Raw genomic sequence first — 22,868 nt, 5'->3', positions numbered from 1 at the left:
CTGATGGTAAAACAAAATGTTATACCAGTCCCCGCCATTAAATCAGAAATGGAAGGAGATGAAAAATAGCAGTGAGGTCAGCGGTCATATTAATATCTGATTTATTTATACAATTTGGCTGTAGCGTGATAAAAAATATTGATTGGAAATCCTTTTTATTTTCAAGGCTGGATTCATATACAAAGCTGCATGGAGATAAAAAAATAAATAACAGAAATGTATCCACAGTACTAATAATAATAGATCTGCTCCACACTATGCATTATGGACCAGTGGGGAGACTCATTTTAATGCCCATCCCTGCCTGTGCAGTTGAAGCACGCTAGACACCTCATTGAATCCCTTAATCATCTTTTCATATCAAAAACGTTCACAAGCTCATCTCAATATGCAGCAATTAACAATTCACAGTATGGAGAATATGCAAAACTACTGTATAAATTATTAAACTGATACGGATACTGATACTGTACGGTTATAATTCTAAAGAAGGGCACGGATGGGATACACAGTGCGGTAAGAGCCTGCAGTAACAGACTGTATCTCTCTCCACAGAGTCTGAAGTGGAGGGAGTTAGGCGTTGGGTTCTACCACGCTTTGCATGCTTTTTGAAATCAGTTTGTGCAGAGGTCAGAGAGGGGGTTTCAGTGAGGAAACAGAGAGCCAGCTGGAACACTGACCTCCCGTCCAAACCATCATGAAGGAGAAAAATACAAGAGACTGCTGTGAATAATGAGGCTTTGATGAGTCTTCCAAATGCTCATACTGTATAGTGTAATGGTCGATAGGAGTTTATTTAATCCTATAAATGGATATTGCAGAGAACTATATATATATAAATACAGACATATATGTGTGTATCGAACCGCCCTTGAACCTTTTGGACCCCCACAGAATTCTGCTTCCCCCACATAAGTCAGATAAGATAAGCTCCATGACAGCTATTGGCATACAAATGATTTAGAGAAAAGAGGACAGTGGAGCTGTTTACATCACAGCACGGCTTTTCTTCCCATTTGTATTTATTGATTGCTGTGTTATCCTGCTATTCAGGCGTTTTAAAAAGGATGTGCAAAGTGTCTCTGACAGCTGGAAAGAATCAGAAGATCCCTGATGTTCTCTCCACTGTGTGCCCACTCCCTCTGGCCCACACCTCCTCCGCCTGGAGAGATGTTGACGTGGCTGACATTTTGGAACACTTTGATGGACACTTTTTCAATGCCACAGAATTGGCATGAGGAAAGCGAGTGTATATTCTTTTGGTTCTGTGCCGTCTTGTGACACAATGACGAGCTGACTGAGCTGTGCTGAGTATTAGTGAATGGATGATTGAAAATGAGACTCCCAGTTTTCTAGTTTAATAGTGTGCCTTTATGTGCTTTATTTGAATCCTACCCACCATGCTCCTATAAGGATATATATATGGAGTAATGGAAATGGCATGGAGCAACAGCAATGTGTATTATGACTTACAGGCTGAAATACATTACAAAGAAATTGTTAAACATAGTTCCAGTTAAGTTAATGAACACCCAATGAACACCTTGAAATAATGAGATAAATACATTAATTATGTCATTAATCTTCAGATTGGAAAATAATTATTGTCAGTCAGAATGAATTATTGACTTGAAAATAATTAAAGTCTGTCTTATTTACTTCACGCGTCGATACTGTCGTTTATACTTCCGACTTCAGGAGAGATTAAAAAAATAGTTCTGTTCAAAATGTCATTAGTTCCTTCTATTATTATTATTGTTATGAAGGATTTTTTCATTCAATTCATTTCTTGAAGCATGGTTTTAGCGTGGCATTTGCATTATTACACATAATAAGCCTGAAGGTTGATGTCTGTGGGTAGCTGTGGGTATTGTTCTATCGTACAGCAACTCAATCATGCAAGAACAGACATAAATCAATTGCACTCAGTACACCTGAGATGCAGATCATATCATAGCATAGAAGTTAATGTTTTGTGTGTGTATGTTTGATCTTCTGAAAGAAGGACTTCAAGAATCACGTCAACTGACATTTTTCACAGATTAAATTTGTTGTCATTCTCTTAAAGGAGATACTATGTGACTTTACACACTAGCTGCGTCTCTGGCTAGTTTCGGCCTTGCAGTCATGCCCTGTAGCCTTACCCTAAAATTGGAAACAAAATACATACAAATTCAGCATTTGAGAACTTCTCTGAGATGAGTGCATGCCCTCTTAGAATAAAGCCTTTTTGCCATGGCTGACATTTTCAGTGAGTAATTGGCATCTGGCATAATTTAATGATGCCATATGCCGTGAGAGGCTGGGGTTTACAGTGATTTTAGAACAGTTAGGGGCACTGTTAGGCACGACGTCAAGCGGCTTTGATCAAACAGCTACTAAAACCGTTGCTAAACCAAGGACCGAATCAGCCATTTTATAAATGTGGCATTTACCCTTATCTTCTATGTTTAAGTTTTTTTTTTTTTCATGAATGAGCTGGGCTTAAGAATTAATACCATATGAGGAGCTGGAGCTACCTTATTTCAGTGGAGTTTCTTAGGCTATACGAGCAATTGAGTAACTTAAAAAACAACACTATGTTGAAATATCTTTCCAATATAATGTAAGAAAACTTTTCGATTTAGTCCACTAATTTGTCAAACCAGAGCCAGTTGCTTTCAGTCACTATCATTATAACCAGGAGGCAGGAGATTTGTGAAATACAGTACAGAACTCTTTGCTGTACTAGATTGGGAAATGCCTGTCATGGTTTTAGCTGATAGGAAAAGCATTTAAAAAGATCAATATTGTGAATATTGTCCTTCTATAATAGTCAATCCCATTTCCATTTATATCTGCTTTCCAAAGGCTAGCCTCGCCTGCCATCACCAAAAAGAGGGCAAAAAGGAAAATGTTCCAATGTCAAGAAGTAAAAAAACACAATAGTTATCCTTTCATTTTGTTCACAATGACAACACTGTAATTGGAATAGCTTATCAATAAAAGGCAGTTAAAAAACACTAAACAAAATCCAGCTCAGGGCTGCTGCCGTTTGTTTCGGAATGTGTTCTGTTGAACTGCGGTGCCACAGTTGCACTCGCTGCGCTCTCTTCTTGACTGCCAGGGTGAGGCCTTCTTAGTTACAGTGAGTGAGGCTTGAGACTGGCTTTACCTAGGGCTTTCATTCACTTAAAAAAGTATAACCTGGCACATTTCCCCAATTTCGGATATTTATAAACGATGAGAACTATGTTATATATTTTGTTGAGTTGTGTACTGACGTGATCCCAAATGTTGAAGCTGAGAGTCATCCGTTTTATTCAAGGCAACAGTGTGTTTCATTCGGTCGTCCGTCAAAGGCGTCATATCCCCTTTACCCCTGCAAGATATTGCGGTAGCACTTTAGAATATTTGAAGTATTAATGAAGTAGTTATAGTATATAGTGAATTCAGATACTGAATTCCTCATTCCTCCAGCATTGTTTACAATTATACAAATTGGTAAACAATTCATAACCAGTTATACATTATTAAAAAATAAATATAATGAGAAAACGGTTAATGGATCATTTAAAAAGCATAAGATGCTTATTTACAAACAATTAACCGCTTAATAATTCTGCAATTCATGATTAGTTCAGGTAGTTAAACAACATTAGTAAAGTGTTTTTATGTGAGCTCAACTAAACTGAGGCTGCAATTGTTTGGGGTATGTGTGTGTACGTGTTCGTATGTCGTTTGGCCAGCAAAACCCGAGACATGGGACCAAAACCCATACCCCTCCCTATGGAGCCCTCTTTTGCCACTATTTCCAAAGTAAGGTCAAGGCAGTGTCCGATTACAATTCTCCTTACTACTCATAATTCACCAGAGCCTTGTTTTAACCCACGCTCAGGTTCTATGGTCATGACCCTATCTCTGTATGTGATTTCCGCTGCGAGGACACATTACCCTAATCTCATTCTTCCCAGTTATCTTTCCCTAGTAATTTTCCGGAACTATTCAACTGACTTAAATGTATTAGGCCAACAAGAATTGAATATATCAACCCAAAAATATCTGAGTTGTCATGAAAATGTCAGTAATCCTCCATCCATCCAGCCAAGATACTGAGTTTTCCACAAGATAGATAAAATGACCACAATTACAATTTATTTATCCAGGCAGATAAAACCTGAGATTAAATTATATTTAACAAGGGTGACCCGGCCGAGAATGAGGCTGATCCCACTTCGATTAATGTATTATGTAGAATGTACGCAAAAAACGTAGACATAAAATGAAGTGCATCTTGGAGCAAGAATACATTATCTCCTCTTCAGGATAACCAGCCAAATCTTTTTCCATCTGTGTGCCTCTTAAGGTTTGTCTTTGCTATCTTAAACACAATCAGCACACAAACAAATGGCTACATTTCCTTCCTCTCACGTCGACCTTGTGAGCTCTAGTTTCCCAGAACCCCCCGAGAGTTGTCATTGAACAGAATAACACCTCGTTCTCTGTGGCAACGCAGCCCCGTGCAGCCCACTAACCCCCCCCCCCCCCCCCCATAACCCCCCCGCACAGCCTTCATTTACAAGGGACCGTGAATGACTAAAGGAGCCGAGGAAAGTGAAAAGATCTGTTGATTTTCTTTCTGAATGCAGTAAGAAGTAAGGCTGAATTAAAAAAAAACATCTGCACAGTGGTCTTATCAAATAAAATCAATCAAGAGTATCCAAAATGATTACAAGTCAAACCATCAGCCAACATCAAGGCAAGTTAACGATTGATTCAGTGCTTAATGAGTTTTTGGAACAAGCTAAAGAGAGCAATAAATAAGTAAGTATTTTAAGCGAAGATCATAGACTCCTCATTTGAATTTACCCCCTAACATTGAACGTTTCGTGTGCAAATGAGTTGGTCAGTGTTAAGCCTGACACCCACCAGATCCGAATGCGACAAATGCTACTCGAGGCACTGATTGTGATTTTCAGTTCCATTTGAGTTTCCATCTGCCAACTTTGATGGCTCGTTGTCTTTGTTAGATTGTCATCCAAATGTGCCATCAGATTTTCCATTTAAAAACAGAGAGCATATGAGGGACAGCGGTGTAATAACTCTGTATTATCAGGCTTGACTGCACTTCTGGGAGATAGGTTCAAAGTTCAGGCCATACACACTGCAGTGGGCTTTTCATCTGCTAATGTGGTCTTCAAAACATGAGATAAGCCCTTGGTTTATGCACAGTGCCCCCACACTCCCATTGAGGCTGCCTGTGGCCCAAGTTCACGTGTGTGTGTGTGTGTGTGTGTGTGTGTGTGTGTGTGTGTGTGTGTGTGTGTGTGTGTGTGTGTGTGTGTGTGTGTGTGTGTGTGTGTGTGTGTGCGTGTTTGTGTCTATAAGTGTGTGTGGGTGTGTGTGTGTGTGTGTGTGTTTGTGTGTGTGTATGTGTGTGTGCATTTGGTTGCATGATTATTGTAAAATTGTATTTTATTTAGATGTGCTATGTCACGATCACATATACAGGACATTATTCAAATGGTTTGCTTTCATACACATGTGATACTATACCTTAAAGGTGGCTATGAGATAACAAGCCAAAAAAAGGCATTGACCTTAATTTTCTCAAAATTATATGTGGTGGCAATTATCTTCACCAATGTAACGTTTCAAACATTGTTTATTAATGTTTTCCCAATTATTTTCTATTGGAATTAATGTCTTTAACTTTGAAGTTTTGAAGTAGCAATTATAGTAGCAGTAGTAAAGTTATCTGCTCACTTGATTTTGTTTTGACCGGTGATTGATTTTCAGTTAGAAAAGGTGATTAAATTTGACATTAAAAAGAAAACATAGAAAAATAGCAAATGGTCATTTGAAAGGTATTGTAATAGTAGAATGTTGAATTGTTATGATTATAGTAAAATATGACTGCATTATGTGTAAAGTTTTGTTTAAGGTATAGTCTATCACCAAACAAGTAACACTAATTTAATCCATGTTGTTTTGTCTTTACGCACACATGGGCATAAACGATTCTTGCTCTCTCGGAATTCAATTAAAATAATTTGATTCTGAGACGGATAACTCGGCCAACAAAATGCAGGTAATCATGGCATAGAATCAACCTTCAATTGGTAGTTTTGATCTTCTCTATTATTGAAATGTAATAATGAAATAAAATGTAAGATGCCAGGGGAAATTTTCCACATTATTCATTATTCATTATGAAGACTGAAGAAAAAAAACAACAACTATGACAGTAACTTTAACTAAACCTTATGAAACAGCTATGCACAACACAACACTTATTTATATAAACGGAATCCTTATAAGAAGCAAGTAGCAATCAAAAGGTACATCTAAATATATTTTTTGGAATATGCTTTCCAAGATCAAATGATAAGCAGCTAACTTCCTAAAACAAAACAATGATTGGATAGAACTGGCAGTATGAACACATTAACCCTTCATTAAAATTGTGAACTAAATGGCCCATTTTCTTTTACAGGAGTTTTCTTCCCTTCTCTTTACATTCATCTATTGATCTCTAGCATGTTTTGGCCCACTCTCTCCCCTTTCACTCCATTTAAAACATGGTACACTTAATAGCAGAGACACTCTGTAAAACACTTGGAGGTGGATGTGGAGCTTAGTGGAGACTTTGTTTTGGTTGGACCAAAAAAAAGCACAGTCATTTTTGGCAAGAGCCGACCTTTAACCTCCTTTTCCCAAAGCAACCTAAAAGTAGAACATAAGTCCAAAAGCTCACGGTTGCAAACCAAGGGAAGAGGCAGAGTTTCAAACATTAGCCGATGTGAAAATCCAAAAAGAATAGTGTGGGAGAGCTGCAGCTCTCATGTAAGGCTGAAATTCAAGCCTGAAATTGGTATTGTTATACCAAAGGGAGGAGCGGAAGCATGACATAACAGGGTCAATACGGGTTGCTCGTATGAGCTGGTGTTAGGATCAATGAGGTGTCTCTGAAATACAAAGCATTGGATAGCTGTACCAAACAAAGGATTCTGTTCAGTTTTGTTTTCATTTTATCAGCCAACTGTAGCCTGCAGTTGTAGTGTCTGAATTATACCATTATAAGTAAAACTATTTGGGGAATTTTATTTTTTTATTCATGGCATAGACGGAGGTGGCACATTTCTGAAAGTTATATCATAGTTATGCTGTATTAAAGTGTAACAACAAACTAGTTTGAAATAAAAAAAACCCTGCTCTGGTAGCTAATACGTTCCCGCAACGCAGTAAGCTTCTAGTTCTAACAGTGGCTAATTGGAGTGACCTTGCTCGATTAAAAGAAAGAGCATATCGTTAGCCTCATTGCATAATTGCATAAAAAAACACTCTGATTGGCTTAGGATATAGCCAATGAGGCACATTGAATCAGCAGAGTTAGAAGAGTAGTTAGGTTACATATCATAATTTGGCAAAAATATGATTTAGCCAATTATGCTATGAGGCTAACGATATGCAACATACAGCCTTCAAGCCAACAGGCTGTTATATTGTCAATAAGATAGACACACAATCAGTTTATCCCAATTTCTTTTTTTTGACAAGATAACCCCAACGTGACAAAGACATAACTCCGACCCACATTTCCCCACAAATGGCAGAAAGGATGACGTCACGAAGCACGCCCCGCCCCCTCATTATTTCTACCCTCTAGCACACATGTACACGCACACACACACGCACACACAATCAATTATCCCCTTAATCTGCCGATGGTGAAAAGGCAAATGGAAGAGTCCACCCACTCACAGGATGTACTGTGTGAGCCTGTGCAAACGGTCTCAATCGTATGGGATCAAACACACTCAAACCATAGGGAAGGTAACACACACAGGCACAGCTGCACGCACGTAACAAAACCTCATGTGGTTAATGCCATACAGGTATGTTTATCATAATGGAGTCATTTTATATGTCTTCTTAAGGGCGACACACAGCATCCCCTCGAGTCGACCCCTGTTGACAGAGGAGAAAGCTCAATGGGGTTTCTTCAACAAACATGTGAAATATTTAAATCAGAGAGAGAGAAAGATAGAGAGAGCAATTTGAATTTCTTCATTTTGAGGCACAATGGGTGGAATATTTTCCACCCATAGTTGCTAGAAAGGTAAGTAAAACAATAAAATAGTAAGAAATTACACATTTACACATACAATTAACCCAAGACTTAATTCCATGTTATAATTCTACATGACCGTATACTTTTAGATTAGATTATTAATACACTGATAGGAAGATTGACTTCAAATGAAGTCCTGAAGCACTTTGACTGCATGAAGGTCTGAGTGTTGTTTTTAAGAGCAAAGTCAAAGCTTTCTTCCTGCTAGGGTGAATAAAAGGTCAGGGTGGCTTGCGTGCTTCATGTAACTGAATGACGACAGGAAAAAGGAACAGAAACAACCGATGCAGGTAGAAATCTATTGATGAGATATCATCACTGAGGTTGACCAACCCTATGCATTCAATCAGAAAACAATGTTTTTTTTCCGTATTAATCAGTGAAGGGTAAACAATTGAATAATTCATTGCTGCTAGTTATAACAATGACATTGGAGTTTAAGTAGGATGAAAGGGTCATCATCACTGTGTGGAATGACCTTACCTTGGTTTAGGAATACCTGGCTGTAAACAGCACCATTCCAATGAACATAATAGAAACAGTGTCCAAATAGAAGATAGCACATAACCTTTCAATTTATGTAATATTTATGTTATGTTGATATGTTGTGATTACTTTCTCATTGGTAATCATTCTTATGGACACTGGACAAGTCATCCGTCTTCCCGATGCATGTAGATTGATGTATAAGCAGTGGTATTGTGTGCAGCTCAACGTGTAAATATATCAAGTTCCATCATGATACAAAGCAGCACCTAACCATCTCAAAGCCAGATCCCCCGGAGAGACACTGACAGAGTTCTGCCTTTGATATATGTGCTTGTCGCTGCCCTAATGAGCACAATCCCCTTTGTGAAATGAAACACAAACAGCATGCACAAGGGGATGGACTTATTAGTTGCACTGTTGGGTTCCTTTTTTTCCCCTCCAGCCTCCTCTTGGGTCATTATATTCTCATTCATATGCTCCTCACCTAGTTGTGTCCTCTCTACCGCACCAAAGTCAGAGCAGAACCAAATCGTCATGTCTCTCTTAGGAAATGGTAAGTGGATAATTAATCTCGAATCCTGCAGTCCCGACCACGTTATAGCAGAACTTCTGGGGGAAGACGACAGAGTCTGGGCCAGAAAAAAAAGGTCTGCAAGGGGCTGAGTTACAACTTGTTTCCTTTCCTTTTACGGAGATATTCTACCTGAAAAACATCTGATGAGGCTTTCAGAAGGGGATTTTCAGAAGTGTATTTATAGTAGGTAATGATTTGAAACCTTTACAGACACTTATTTTCAGTTCACTACTGGCTGGGTTTGTTTTTGCCAATTACATGCTTACAGATCGCTGCCTCCAGCACATGATTGATGGAGAACAAAAATATGAAGCGAACAAAGCGAATCGCCCTGTTCATCCAGATTGGCAAAATAAATCTGAGTTGTAAGACTACAGATATATAAAATGCAAATGTGGCCATGTGTTACAACAGATACATAAAATATTGGTTTGGACTACGAAAAAAGTGTCCACGTCATCAAATTAAGAGAATTTGTCTTTGGTAGTGCTGACCCGAATTCCAAGTTTTCTTGAAAAAAACGCTTATCCAAATGATTAATATCTCAAAATCCCAAGAGGTGCTCTCATTCACTTTGAGAGCTTGATTTCATGGAAGCAATCATGACCCACCTGCTTAATTTAATCCAGCTTTATTTTGCGCTTTGTTTGAGACATTAGGTGAAAGCCATGAGGTATTAAGCAAATGTTCAGAACTAGACTAGAATGATCATTATTGTCATATACTATGGTACAATGACATTTTGTCTTTCGAAAACAAAAATAAGAAGTTACGAACAAATAAAACAAGCAGTTGTTTAAAAAGTCACACTAGTTAGAAAATAAACAACTTAATCTGATTTTTTTTTTTTTTAGGATTTTATAGGAAATACACACATTTACAGAGGCATGAAAGTTTACCCAGCACCAATAGTAGGCGATAGGATTTTATCTAGGCCTATAGTAAAAAAGAAAAAGAAAAAAGAAAATCCTAATCTCAGAATTCTGTGACAATAATCGAAAAGTTAATTGTAAAACTGAAGTGCTTCGTTTTTGGCAACAAATTAACTTTCGTGACTTGCGAAATTATCCCGAAATTATTATTGACAAACATCATCAAAGCAATTATTTGTCACTCCCCGTCGATATACGTCACCATCTTTTTTAGAAATGTGCCGGATACTGCACGGCTTGAGGACGTCCCTTCCAGGTAGGCTATAAAATAAATAAGATACGTGGTATCAAATATTGTATACGATTTTATCAAATATATATGACGTGATTTGATAAATATATAAAAAACAACTCGTTTGAGAAATGTAGACGTTAAAATGCTTTTTATGCGCCGTAAACTTCCGAATTTGATACCCGGCCAGTTTTGCCATCTCAAATATGGCTGCCAAATTTACGAGTCGAAGCAACGTGTCGACACAATGCGGCATCTATGTTTACAGGTCTATAGACCTCATCCTCCTCACTTATAGTCGTGTATTCTGTTCGGCTACATATGTTTTTGCGATCCTCCCACGTGATTGATTCGAGCCATGGTCGCACAGGTGTGCAATGGAAAAGCGAAGGTGACATAGGCCGATCCCACGTCTTTGCGTGTTTCACTTTGATTGCGTATCAAAGATGTCGAACCCTTGACTCATTTGTAAAGGGAAAATGTTTTCCGGACTAAATGTCTCAATTCACGGGGACTCAAACACAGACTCTCAGAGGCTTGTAGAACTCGCTCACTGGCCAATCAAAGTAAGCATCATCATAGTTCTGGGTGCGATGATCACCTTGGGAAATGTTGCTGTTCTCATGGTCATTTCCTCATCCGTGTCTGGCTGGTCAAGAAACTCTCGGTACTTTCTCTTGTCCCTTACGGGTGCAGATTCAGCATTTGGTATTGTTGTTATGCCATTGAACCTCTGGGTGAGTCTTGTGAAGGACTACCGCCAAGGTCCCGATGTTCTGTGTCACGTCGTGGCCTTTTGCAACGCCACAGTCTACTCGACATGCATGTATACACTGGCCATGATAAGTCTAGAGAGGTATATTGCCGTCTTGTATCCACTCAAATACTCTTCTCTAATGACAAGGAAAAGATCACTGATGTTGATTGCTTTCTCTTGGTTCTTTCCGCCGTTTTTACTACTCCCGGTGTCATTTCCCGGTGGGATCATTGAAGTTCATTTTTCGACGGCGTCCCTAGTCTGCAATCCAACCTACTCCACAAACGTTGGCTACTCCATGTCTTTGACATGTTTTATTTTTTTCCCATGCTCTATCATCATGACGTACACAAATTTGCATCTATGGTGTGCTGCTAAGAGACAGAGAAAGAAATTGCGCAAATATGATCAAAACTGTCGCAAGAGATCTGATGTGGCATCCAGAGTGCTGGTCCCTGTGATGGCAGTGTATTACACGTGTTGGGCTCCCTGCATGGCAGCAATGATCTACAATGGTAAGCAGAACCAATTAATGAATATGTGTCCCTTAAGTCATCAAGGGATACTTGTCATTTATCTTTTGTATAAATATTTTGATGTCTTAATATTTTGATGTGTTATCTAAATGTAGGCTATCCCTAGAATATAGTGTAGCTCCCATTTAGTATTCCTATATAATGTCAAAACGATCACATGCAAAGGTACAGGAACAAGATTTATTGAATAGTTAACCTATTCAGTTTTCCTTATTCCAGTGTTAAAGGTTTTAATATTAGGATTTGAAGGCAAATCCAAATCCCAAACAGTTTATACAGACACCATTGCTTGTTGGAATCAAAACATAAGTCAAATGTGTAGTTTGTAAAATTAAGGGGCATCTAGCTAGCAGAACAGACTTGGCAGGTGTAGGCCTACTTCGGGGTATTCCTGTCTGTTGTATTCTGCCACCTCAACATTAGATGCAACTCAATCCTGCACACCGCATCTTTAATAAAGTTTCACATGTTATTTTCCTTTAGTATTTTATTTTTTAATAGCTTTACAGCCTGATCGCTATTTGCAGGTGTATTTATAACATTCTTTCGTTCCTTTATTCCTATCCTTTCCAAAACCAAATTCCCATCCCCTACATAATTCAATAACAACTCTCAATCTTTGGAGTCTATTTCATGTTTTTTAATGAATCCAAAACTGTTTTTAAATGTTACTTTTCAAACTGACAGTTTTGTTATTATAAATGCAATCATTTATCATGTCCTGTTGCCTGCTAGTTTATTGTTGGGATGTAATGGGCTCATTGGCTAGCCAGACATATGAGGGCTGCTCTGATGCACCTGTTCCAACCAATTGTCTGTGGGAGGCCAAATTATGAGTTGACACTGTTGTTTCCTTCCATCCATAGCCGTCTCGGGTAACAGCGTACCAGAGTGGCTAGAGTTTGTTGTGGTATGGCTGCCCACCTCCAATGGTTTTCTCAACTGCATCTTCTACTTTTGGATAAACCGCAGCTTCCGTAGGAAATTCCACCTGGTCTTTCAACAGCTAATACTGGCCCTGTGTCCGTCGCTAGCCAAGGCTTTTGGATGGTCGGCAGATCCACAAACACTGTTTGTGTCAGGAATGTGGGATAACAACAACAGTGTTTACGAGCGCTCGTCCAGCATGTCCTCTACTTGCACCATGATGACACTTGCTGAGGATGTAGGACACACCTAGAGACACACACGCACACGCACACGCACACACACAGCATAAGCCTTTTGTACTGTCATTTGTGGTCGAACAGATAACAACCAGGTGGAAAACTATGGTTTACAGGTACACATTTGCAATGAAGAGTATGAACAGCTTCATACTATCCGATGGGAAGGCAAAGCTTTACCATATCCATCGCACGTCACACATCAAATTCTATTTATTTTCTTTGTAGTTTCTTTTCTTTTTTAAATCAATCGTAACAACTGTTGAGCAGGAGGCATAGACAGTGAGTTTTATATATTTTGTTTTACCAATGCACAGTGTTATCAAGATTCTATGCACTGTTAAGGTAGGCTTTTAAGACACATTTTAGTCTACGTTTTAGATAAACTATCTTTATTTAAATCGTCCCTGCTCAATCATTTCTCTTATGACCTATGCATGTAGGCACCTATTCAATGTTTTAATATTGTTGGGCATTTCCTTTTTTATGCGTGTGCCTTGTGTAAAAGTTATCACAAAATTGATTTAAAAATACTGATATTCAATGGGAATTTATGAAGCTAAAATGTATATTTATCCTAAACATGCATGAAATACATTTAGTTATTAACTTCATTGCGAGATATTACTTCATCAATTTTAAAAGTGTGAGGCAGTCTACCTGTTCATACATTCAAGCTTTGTCGTTCAAAGACCTTGACATATAACATCTGTGGCAACCTTTTAAGGCAATGCATTACACTATAATCAAAATGGGAAATGTAATTAGCAGCTAATAGAGAAAGGTCACCCACTCTGTGCCTGTAAGAGATAACCTTATGTTGTGATAATTTCTCCGGCCGAAGCTCATGATTTGCAAATGTTAAGCCTATAATCTGTCTGGTGTTACGTTATGTTATGACATCAATTGGCTAGTGGCTGGCTTAGTTTTTTTTTGTTATGGTAAAATCTGGTTTAGATCCTGTGTACATAGGCATTATTTTTTTGGCAACGTCACTTATGGAGTTGCATTGTTTGCCATTTACCTGGACAGAAAAGATGCAAATGTTTTATTCCAAATTTTAGTTATGTGTAAACTAAGCCAAGTGTAAAAGCTGGGATATAGTATTCTGCCCCTTTTGCACTTCTATAAATTGTATTGAGTATATTTACATATGCAACTTTTACTAAATCATATTAATTAGAAATTCTGTAAATTAATTACTTGTATATAATGAAAAAATAATTTAAGTATACTTTTGACATGTGCCTGATTATGAACTATTTGAAATAAAGCTTTTTGCAAATATACCTTAATTTAGAATAATTTTCAGACTTTACCAGATAAGGAAGGCAGCTGCTTTGGATCTCCAGTATTGGAATGTGTTCATTGCCGGTACTGTATGACAATATCAGGGTTATGAAAGTGTACTAGTGGAAAGTTAACTTTTAGTTCGGTATGAACGTCACTGTTTACTAAAGAGAGCGCACAGTTTCCTGGACTTTAACCTCTACGATTAACAGGATTGGTGTGAGCTCCATCCTTGGCCCTCTAGCCAGTTAAAGTGTGGTATGCTGGGATGCCCCGAGGCTTTATAAAGATTCATAATGCCCTGACAGCACATTATGTGAACAACTCCCTCGATAGACAGCATACGTTGCAGGGATTCTAGACAATAAAACAGCATGGCTGTTGTGGCCCCTCCAATACCCTGTATGAACCATCAATTTAATTATTAATTTATTCTTAATTTAAAACTCCCCCTCCCCAATGGAGTCTCCCAATATCACAAGGCAGTGCTCAATCAATAAATACTGTATGTGCCATGTGTAACTATCCACAGACGCGTTAGCTACCAGCTGTATCCTAGAGCATCAGTAAGTGATTTTCCATGTGGTTGAGGTTTTCAGTAAGGTCTCCCAGGACACTGAAGTGTTGGGCATTAGAAGCCAATAGTCTCCTTGAGATGACCTGTAGATGTGGCTGTCCAAACGAGCAGTGATGCCTGACTTTAGGATAACAGACCCATGGTATGCTATGTTAATCGTTAATTTTCTTTCCATCAATAGCAAAGCTGTCTAAGCTGATATAGAGGAAAAATTTGTGCATATATTGGACAATTTAAACTCCTTATTGGGTCAGGTTTGAGGAAATATGAGATGGCTTATTCTTAACTACAATAGTCATTGCATTAAATTGACATTTTTATTTCCTGTTATTTAAACATTACTGTTGAAACCATGTCAGATTGTTGCAAATATTCCACTCACTGACTCACACAGCCAGTTTCCCTTAAGATGGCCCTTACCATGATCTTTATGGAAGCCCTTTTTAGAGAAAAGTGCGTGCATCAGAACTAGCATAAATTATACAAACACACTATCTCTGTTTAGGAGTTATCAGTATCCCACACAATCACTTTTTCTTTTGTGAGCATAATTTATTCCCTGACGTGTGAAGGCATTGTTTGTTAATGAGCTCTGGTGGAAGAACCCGGGAGATATACAACGTTGAATTACTTGATGAATGCATTGGAGTGGGTGCAGATGAGCAATGTGGATAATATGTTTAACCATTTTAATAAACACAAAAAAGACATGGGATGACGTTGAGGTTTTGCTGCCACCTTGTGTATTGTTTTATTAACAGGAGAGTTTTCCTTTCCTCTACCCTTTTAATTAGATTGTAGATCTATACTCAATATGCATATCTTAAAATAACTTGAAAATTGTTACTTTTGAGATCTGACTTAATGATGACAGCCGGGTAATGCTAATCCAAAACATTGTCCCCCCAACTATAACTTTTAAGTAGAAATGTGTTGAATAGGTCTACTATAGTGTGTTATGAAATCATCTTCCATCTAGCTTGTATATATATTGCATTTGTACTCGAGGATTTATCTGTACCACTAACAGCAGCCTATACATGCCACCAAAATGCACCACCTACTGCACTTGTATGATGCTCAGGTCTTGCCAACATGTCAGACTGCAGTCAGCTCATTCCTTCCGTTCCTGCCTGTATGAGGGTTCACCCTCAGCTTAACCAGGCTCGGCTGCCAACCTCTGTCGTCTCCTTGTCAAGAGTTCGGCTGCCACGTCTAGAACATCGGGTGCTGGCCCAAGACCAAGCAGACCACCTTCCACCGACAGGACAGAGGCCACTATAAACCATTGGGAAGAGGGTCCTAAACTAACTCGGTGGTACCTAAGGTTCAAACTCCTCCCCCCACGGATGGGCGGAAGGGACAAGCCGCGGTTGCTCTCATCAACACCTTAGGGCAGAGAGAGGCACCTTTGCACCTCTCCTACCCAGAGCACTTTCCACTATCACTCCGTTGCCAAAGAGGAAAGGCAAACTCTGTCCTCCACCCATAGTCCTTCACCCAGGTCAATCAAGCATGCTCACATATACTCTAGCTCTCATGGAGCAAAAGTCTGGCAAAGGGCTCCAATTCCATGTTCACTACATTCAGAGCCCCTTTCTCATAGAAAGGGAATTAAAAGATTACTGTCATCCATGCCAAGTGCCGAGGATGCAGTATAAAAAAACGACAAATCCCTGGTTCAATGCATGTTCGGACCCCGACTCGAGAACGCAGTTGAGGTCTTCCTATGCAGCACTCATCCGCTACTTAAAGGTGACATATTATACCACTGAAAATCTGCGTCTTCTGACATCATCAGTGGGCGTGTCCACCTAGATGTGTGCTGGATAAATCAGCAATGTTTGCTTCAGTCCACTGGGTAGGCTGGTAGACTGATCTATCCAGCACACATCTAGGTGGATACGCCCACTGATGATGTCAGAAGACGCAGATTTTCAAAACGGCTTGTAACAGCTAATCAGACTCACACCTGGTGGTATAATATGTCCCCTGTAAGTTTCCACCAGAGCCATTTAGAGTTAATAAATTCTGAACCGCTGTTCCAGAACCTTGAGGAATCTCAGCCCACCCTCTTTGCCGTGGTGTGGAAGAAAAACTTGCTTGAGAAAGCTGAATCAAGAGGGGGCAGCGGGTTGTATGGAGGACCTCCTTGTAGCTTCTGTTCTCAATGGTCATTCTTATGTGTTCCATGATTAGATCGCTAATATATGCATCTTCTGCATATATTAGCACAGAATTGGCCTTGTGCTCTTTTCATTCAGATGAATATCAGACTATATATACATTGAGTTTGAACTGTCCCCAAATTGCAGTTACAATTTGGGGAGGATGTCTAGACAAATAACTGAGTTTATGACATGGTAATTGATGTTCTGTACATGAGCACAGGTAGCGTTGTTGTAGGCATTGCTTAGTTTGTCACCTGTATGGGTTGACAACCAAGATATGTGATGCAGTGATATGTGATTTCACTTTTTTTTAGTTTTCAGGTTACTAACCTGAAGTCAATATTATTTTTTCTCTATTGCTTCGATGTTAACGTACATTCATTTATATTTGGGTCCAAAGAACTTCCTGAACAACCTAACCACACTATAAAAGGTGCAGTGTGCAGAATTTAGTGGCATCTAGCGGTGAGGCTGCATATTGCATCCAACTGAATACTCAGAATCTCTCTTCTCTGCTGTTTCTCACACCTATCCTGATTTGATAATGTGAACATGTTACTGGCTTAGATATTAATGTCTTCTTTATCTCCTAATTTCCTTGATATTGACTTTTGTCTGTCTTTACCATGTTATACAATGGCATGCAGTAAGAGGTTTCACTGCAAGTACTGCATGTTATAACATTTCTGAATGAAGAATGTACGTTCTCCATCACCTATACTTTTTGAAAAAAAACGTAGCAATCCGGCAAGAGTAAGACCTCCGTAAAAAATATTATCTATTATCATGATTAATTCTTTAAAAAAATAAAAGGTGTTTAATAATATGCTTGGTAAACCAAGAGCCTTGTCTTGTATGTATTCTGGAATTAATGTACCAATTGCAAGACTGGTAAAATTGTATAGTATTTCTATTTAACAAAGATTACTGCGGATAAACGTACCATGGTTTCCGAGATTATAGAAGACTTTGGACTGGAGGTTAGGGAGCACAGCAGTGTTGTCAATGTTACTTTTTCAGAAGTCAAAACCTATAAGACTAAATCACTTAAGTGGACATTGCATATTGTTTGGGTGAAAAAAAAATCAGTGCGCAAAATTAAGCATCAAAGTACCAAAACATCCATTTAAAAATGCCCACTTCATGGAGAAAAGTGAATATCTTTCAACAAACGTCCTTATAACACATAATTCTGTCCACATGCAATGTTTTCAATGCATGGCATGCAACTGTTCTACATTCCTTGTTCGAAGATGAGTGAATGGCTTCCTGCAGTATTCCTAATTCTGTCATGTTAAAACCGAAATAGTAAACTATCTGTAGATTCCACAATTTGAGACCAAACATGCTTCAAGATCAACTTTAAAGTTGGACTATATAGACATGAACATTGTAAACATGGATTTCATGGATGACATGCTCCAATAATGATTAAATGGATGGATTAGAACTCCATATTACGACTAGCTTCATACAAATAGGCTATAGAACATAACCTAGATATGCAAATACAATTCTAATGAATGTCATGACAAATGAAAATCTGAACACCATGGAGCTAAATGTTAGCTTCGCCAGAGAAGAAAATTATTCAAAAGTTCATCCAAGAGTAAAAATCCCTGTTTAAATACAGCATATGGGCAACTGCTTACACCAATAGATCTTTTAGAATAGTTTTGTTGTATATTTATGTTTTTAAAACTTGCATAAAACTACAGTTGATGTGATAGAAAAATGCATTTAATTATTCACCAAATAAATACCTTGATACATAACATTTAGAGATGTCTACATATGCGGAAGGCAGGTTATGGTATAAATTATTAAATTATCAATGACATTAAATCATTAGATCTCCAAAAACACATTAATACACCTGATGTACTACACAAATGATAAAATGGTAGTGTACTTCTGAACCATAATGCATTAAATGTCAACGGAAATTTTCCCAGCACCCGAACAAAGCTTTCGAAGAATAGATTACTCATTAACTCAATTACAAAGTAACATTAGTTGTTAATATATATGCTCAATGACAACCATATGTACACCTTTCTGGGTGGGATCCATCGCCAGCAACACTGAATCAGCAGGTCCAATACATCCTTATAGTGCTCCAGTGAAATGAGATCTGGAGACTGTAGAGGCACTAGCGTACACTGAACTCATGTTTAAAAACTCTGTCAAGTCACAAAAGTAATATATCCATTCCCTAGAGTCGTATGCAGGAAAATCTGAGAATCAGATCAGTAGTTTAAGATAATCAAACCATCCAACACGTCACATTTGTCTTGTGTATCATGGATCTCCAACAACTGAATCCAAAAAAATATGACAAGCATGCTTTTATGCATTGAGTTGCTTTCACATGATTAGCGGAATAGATAATTGCATTAACAAGCAGGTTTTCCCAATAGTGGCCACTGACTGAACAGAAGATTGCAAAATAAACTATTCAAACCAGTTATTCCATGTTGTTGCATTTGCATCAATAAGCTGCTGTTTATCATCTGCATAAAGCAGAGTATGTATAGCACTGTATTAAAAAATAAAATAAAAAAGCATGTGACCGTGACATTTACATATAGCAATTTGTCGAACACATGACAATGGTAATGTTTATGGAGCCTAACCAAAAGGCATAATGGAAATACAGTTTCATGGACATACAATTTAAAAGCCTTCCTTCAGCTGTCCATTTTGAGTTTTCTGAAGAGCAGGAGCGGTAAGGATGCCTCCCCTTTCTCTGTACAAAAGACTGACATAAATGTGTGCATTCAACACAAGGAGGTTTTGGTCCAACATGCCGTGGCCTCCAGACGAACAGAAGGTGCTAAATTCCTGAAATCAAGAGGACTTGTGCTCCAGCATATAGTAACGATACACAAGACCCACAATAAGAGCAGCAACAGCCGGAATCATCCACGTGGTCCATGAGCTGGAGAAAAAGTGAAACGATAGAAATCAGATAAAGGTATATACAATGGCAACCACAATACCTTTTAATGTTGCATTCTCATTCATTAACTGACCTTGACTCTCCAGAAGTACTGACATAGATCTCCTAGTGGGGAGAATACAAATATACTTATCAACATGCGTCATCAAGAATGGTTTTGGTTGTTACAATGTATTGTTTCAGATATAGAGAGAAGTGGATGTTTACAGTGTTAATGAATGTGCATCTCATGTAGCTTACCTTCGAGTTATTTTTCCCCCTGTCGTCCTAGAGGAAGAATCAAAATAAAAATCAATATTGTTGAATTACCCAGCTGTAACACAAACCAGCAATATACAACTGAATGAATGGCAAAAACATTCTTCCCTTTACATATAAATAAATATGACAACAAAACGAATCAGTTCTGTTAAATGGTTGCTGACATGTAGAAATGTAGGCATTTAATTAATTGCTTTAATCTGCTTGGTTCCTTTCATGGCATATGCCATTTCTTGTTTACAGACACAAAACCAACGTGAATTATTTCATGGCTCAAAGCAATAACTTACCATATGAAGCTCCCCAATGAAGTACTGCAGAAGAATCTCTCTCGCGTCTATAGAGTGACCCACATCCTCGAAGCTCTCCGTTGCATCGGCGCCGGCCTGTTCTAGCAACACCTCCTCGCCTCCAGGATGCTAGATAGTTATTAGAAACATTGCCCTTAAACTGGTTTTCCAACGCTTACCAATTCATACAAAATAGTTACGTTGAACAATGTTATTAAAAAAGGGTACGCTATTAGATGGCGGTTTTCCCTGGGGGTCTTATTAGTGGCACTGTTTTAGCTAGCAAACGTGTCTAAATCAACACAAAACACGTCTTACCTCCTCTAGGAAACTTGAAACGTCGTAGACTTTATCGTGAATGATAAGCCAAGTGTCTTTGCTCGTATTGTGCGCCGTTATTTCTTCCAGTGTGTAATATTTGACACAGTTATCCAACGTTTCTGTAACATCTTCCGTGTTGGAGTTCTTCATTTCCTCACCCATTCTGAAGTTGCAGTGTATTGTTAAGAGTATGCTAGTATTAGCCTGGAAATAATAACCGACGTCTCTGTCTACCTTACGAAGCGTTAGCGTTACCAGAACGGTTATCAGAGGTCAATAAAGATGCACTGCTACAAATGCCTTCCGTCAGCTACAGAAACGTGATAAATAAACTAATCGTCTTCGGCCTACTATGCTATTGCCAACAATTCAGCCGACAGCACACATAAGCGTGGGAGACGAATAGGATTCGTGTATTTCTTAACCAATCAAACAAACTAATGTTATTATACCTTGACCAATGGGACTCAGCTGCATGGGGAGGTTACCAATCGGAAGCTTTTTGACGATCACGAGACATAACCGGGAGACAGAAAGGGAATGAGTGGGTTGAGATCTGAATAATAAAGTAATTCAGAAATGATCTACCTTGTAATTCCAGAAAATACAATTATGTTTTGTGGGTTTATTTTATGAATCGCATTTTTTTTAAAATAAAATAAAATAATTCTAAACCAGTTACTGTTTTTGAAATTGAAATGAAATTGGATATGCAGCTGTATTGTATTTGGTCTTCCATAATGTAAAGGGGATAAAAGCGGTTGATTTATATTATTATGTGATCACTCAATGCAGTTGGTGTACTGTATTCCTCGGCTTTACATTACATAAACAGTTACATAAGAGTGTTTTCTAACAACAGGTCACGATGGCACTTGTATAACATCATCAATGTCATCATCAGGGGTTAATAAGGAGGGGCGCAGGGGTTAATAAGGCGCTAAACCTGCGCTGAGGCCAGAAGGGGTTTCTCAAGTTAAAGGTTGGGTAGGTGATTTGCGAAACGCCAGCAGATTTTGAAAATACACAACTCAAATGGTCCTACCCCCTCTCCTTCAACGCTGACTCTGACTCCACCCATTCCAAGTACCTGGACGCGCAATCATGCACGAGCGCGAACAGAGATGCGCGAGAGCGAGCCAGGCTAGCGTAGGTTTTCGTTTAACAACATGGCACTACATTCAGCTGTAAGTTGCACCCAGTATCGCGGGAAGTAGGAGTGCTGGGGGTGCTGCAACACCCCCTGTCCGAGGCCCTGTCTTATCACAGAAAACGATCATTTCTAAAAACTCCGGCCAAAGTGGAGATTTCTGAAAACGCCGGTTATGTGTTGTCGTGTCAACGGGGAGAAACGGGATTTTAGGTTCTGAAGCGTCACATTATGCACCAGGAAATGCTTAACGTCATGTGAGCGCCCGCTGTACCGTATTGGTCCGAATATAAACACAAACCCCATTGTAAGACGACCTATATTTGGAAAAAAGATTTGAAGACCAGATCCGTTTTTTATGAATAAATAAATTGTATTCATTGAAATAATATACGAAAATAAAAAGGCATCGAATAAAACACTGCATTGCCACTAAACAGTAGTGCAAATAGGCCGTACTGATGTGTACACCAAAGACTATTCCTGACACTCCTCTGCCCCGCTGTGTTCGCTCTGGCTGTGGTCGCTCCGAACTGTTTCGGCCCGTGGCAAAGCGAGTCATCCTCGCTGCTGTCCAAGGCATTTTGAGACGCAGCATTTATTTAATGCTCATATGACCTAGTGCTGAAAAAAGGTTATATGAAAAAGTGTGAGGGTAGCGGTGGTGCGCTAAACTTGTTCTTTGAGCAGCTGGATGTGAACGATCGATTTTCAACTGTCCGCGCATGCACTGGTGTAATTGAGCTGCGCTGCTATACATCTTTTTTTTATCAATGTAACGAGTTGCGAGTCTAGTGCAGGCTGAGTTTTTTTTTTTCCCAGCACCCCCTGCTGAGAATACGTTCTCGCTGCTATGGTTGGACCAGATGTTATAAACATTAAACGGTCACATAAATCATTACTATTTTTAGAAAATGTATGTTTGTTTCATATAATTGTATTGGAAGTCCTGGTTTTCACTAGGGTTGCCGCGGTGTGGACATTTTCACACCGAGTAATACACTCGTCTCCACACCGGTATTACCGAGTATAAACGGTATAAACTTT

At 38.8% G+C, this 22,868-nt stretch overlaps 2 protein-coding genes and 1 long non-coding RNA gene across 3 annotated transcripts; 1 reads left to right on the top strand and 2 right to left on the bottom strand.

Annotated features, from left to right (window-relative positions):
• Positions 1-10,528: 10,528 nt before the first annotated feature.
• Positions 10,529-14,100, top strand: zgc:162592 (G-protein coupled receptor). The gene is made up of 2 exons (XM_030378105.1): positions 10,529-11,612; positions 12,500-14,100. Exons 1-2 carry the CDS (start codon positions 10,820-10,822, stop codon positions 12,811-12,813), a joined length of 1,107 nt encoding a protein of 368 aa, XP_030233965.1. The 5' UTR covers positions 10,529-10,819; the 3' UTR covers positions 12,814-14,100.
• Positions 12,258-14,235, bottom strand: LOC115559296 (uncharacterized). Its single transcript, XR_003979476.1, has 2 exons — positions 14,119-14,235; positions 12,258-12,809 (listed from the first exon to the last, which is right to left on the bottom strand). It is a non-coding gene; the product is annotated as an uncharacterized LOC115559296 (long non-coding RNA).
• A 4,273-nt stretch (positions 14,236-18,508) lies between these two features.
• On the bottom strand, positions 18,509-21,127 carry cyb5b (cytochrome b5 type B). Its single transcript, XM_030377566.1, has 5 exons — positions 20,669-21,127; positions 20,351-20,479; positions 20,040-20,066; positions 19,873-19,904; positions 18,509-19,778 (listed from the first exon to the last, which is right to left on the bottom strand). The coding sequence occupies exons 1-5, from the start codon at positions 20,831-20,833 to the stop codon at positions 19,688-19,690; spliced, it is 444 nt and encodes a 147-aa protein (XP_030233426.1). The 5' UTR covers positions 20,834-21,127; the 3' UTR covers positions 18,509-19,687.
• Between the last annotated feature and the right edge of the window lie 1,741 nt (positions 21,128-22,868).

Source organism: Gadus morhua, chromosome 14, assembly GCF_902167405.1.
Source record: "Gadus morhua chromosome 14, gadMor3.0, whole genome shotgun sequence".
Classification (NCBI taxonomy): Eukaryota; Metazoa; Chordata; class Actinopteri; order Gadiformes; family Gadidae; genus Gadus; species Gadus morhua.
The sequence above is the reverse complement of the archived record's forward strand: the minus strand, read 5'-3'. Positions and strand labels throughout refer to the sequence as shown.